This window comes from Charadrius vociferus, unplaced genomic scaffold (genome assembly GCF_000708025.1).
Source record: "Charadrius vociferus isolate BGI_N301 unplaced genomic scaffold, ASM70802v2 scaffold366, whole genome shotgun sequence".
Taxonomy (NCBI): Eukaryota; Metazoa; Chordata; class Aves; order Charadriiformes; family Charadriidae; genus Charadrius; species Charadrius vociferus.
Genome location: NW_009648900.1, coordinates 340,979 through 341,654, shown reverse-complemented (window position 1 = coordinate 341,654; position 676 = coordinate 340,979). Strand labels below are relative to the sequence as shown.

At 60.2% G+C, this 676-nt stretch overlaps 1 protein-coding gene across 1 annotated transcript in view; it reads left to right on the top strand.

The window, feature by feature from the left end:
• The window catches only part of HOXA1 (homeobox A1), a 3,612-nt gene extending 2,997 nt beyond the window's left edge, over nt 1-615 (top strand). Inside the window, exon 3 of the mRNA XM_009887189.1 lies at nt 260-615. Within this exon, the coding sequence (XP_009885491.1) occupies nt 260-615 (356 nt within the window). The remainder of the gene's footprint in view (nt 1-259) is intronic.
• The last annotated feature ends 61 nt before the right edge of the window (nt 616-676 follow it).

The window sequence follows — 676 nt, the reverse complement described above, 5'->3', positions numbered from 1 at the left end:
AGCGCCGCTTATTCCCGACTCCCCCTCTCCGCCTCTCCCGCGGTCATATTTCTTGTAATTCATAAACCACTTATCAAGTTTCCTCTGACACTAGAGACTGACTCCGGTTTAGCACCTCGCACTCCATCACTCACCCTGCCGGGGCTTCCCTCTTATCCTAAGAAGTTCTTGCTCCCTATCGCTTAGCCGGTGTGGACATATTGATTACGTCGCCTATAAATCATTTTGCGCTTACTTACCGCTGCATGTCCCCTCGCAGGCAAGGCTGGCGAGTACGGCTTCGTGGGGCAGCCCAACACCGTCAGAACTAACTTCACCACCAAGCAGCTCACCGAGCTGGAGAAGGAGTTTCATTTCAACAAGTACCTGACCAGGGCCAGGCGGGTGGAAATCGCCGCCTCCCTCCAGCTCAACGAGACGCAGGTGAAGATCTGGTTCCAGAACCGGCGGATGAAGCAAAAGAAACGGGAGAAAGAGGGGCTGCTGCCCATCTCCCCCGCCACCCCCACGGGCTGCGAGGAGAAGGCGGAGGACTCCTCGGAGAAGTCCTGCTCGTCGCCCTGCAGCGCCTCGCCCGCCTCCTCCGCCTCGGACACTCTGGCTGCCTCCAACTGAGACCCGACGCTCCCCGACGGCCCCCCATCGCGACGCCCCCGCCAGCGCAGCTCGCCGCCGT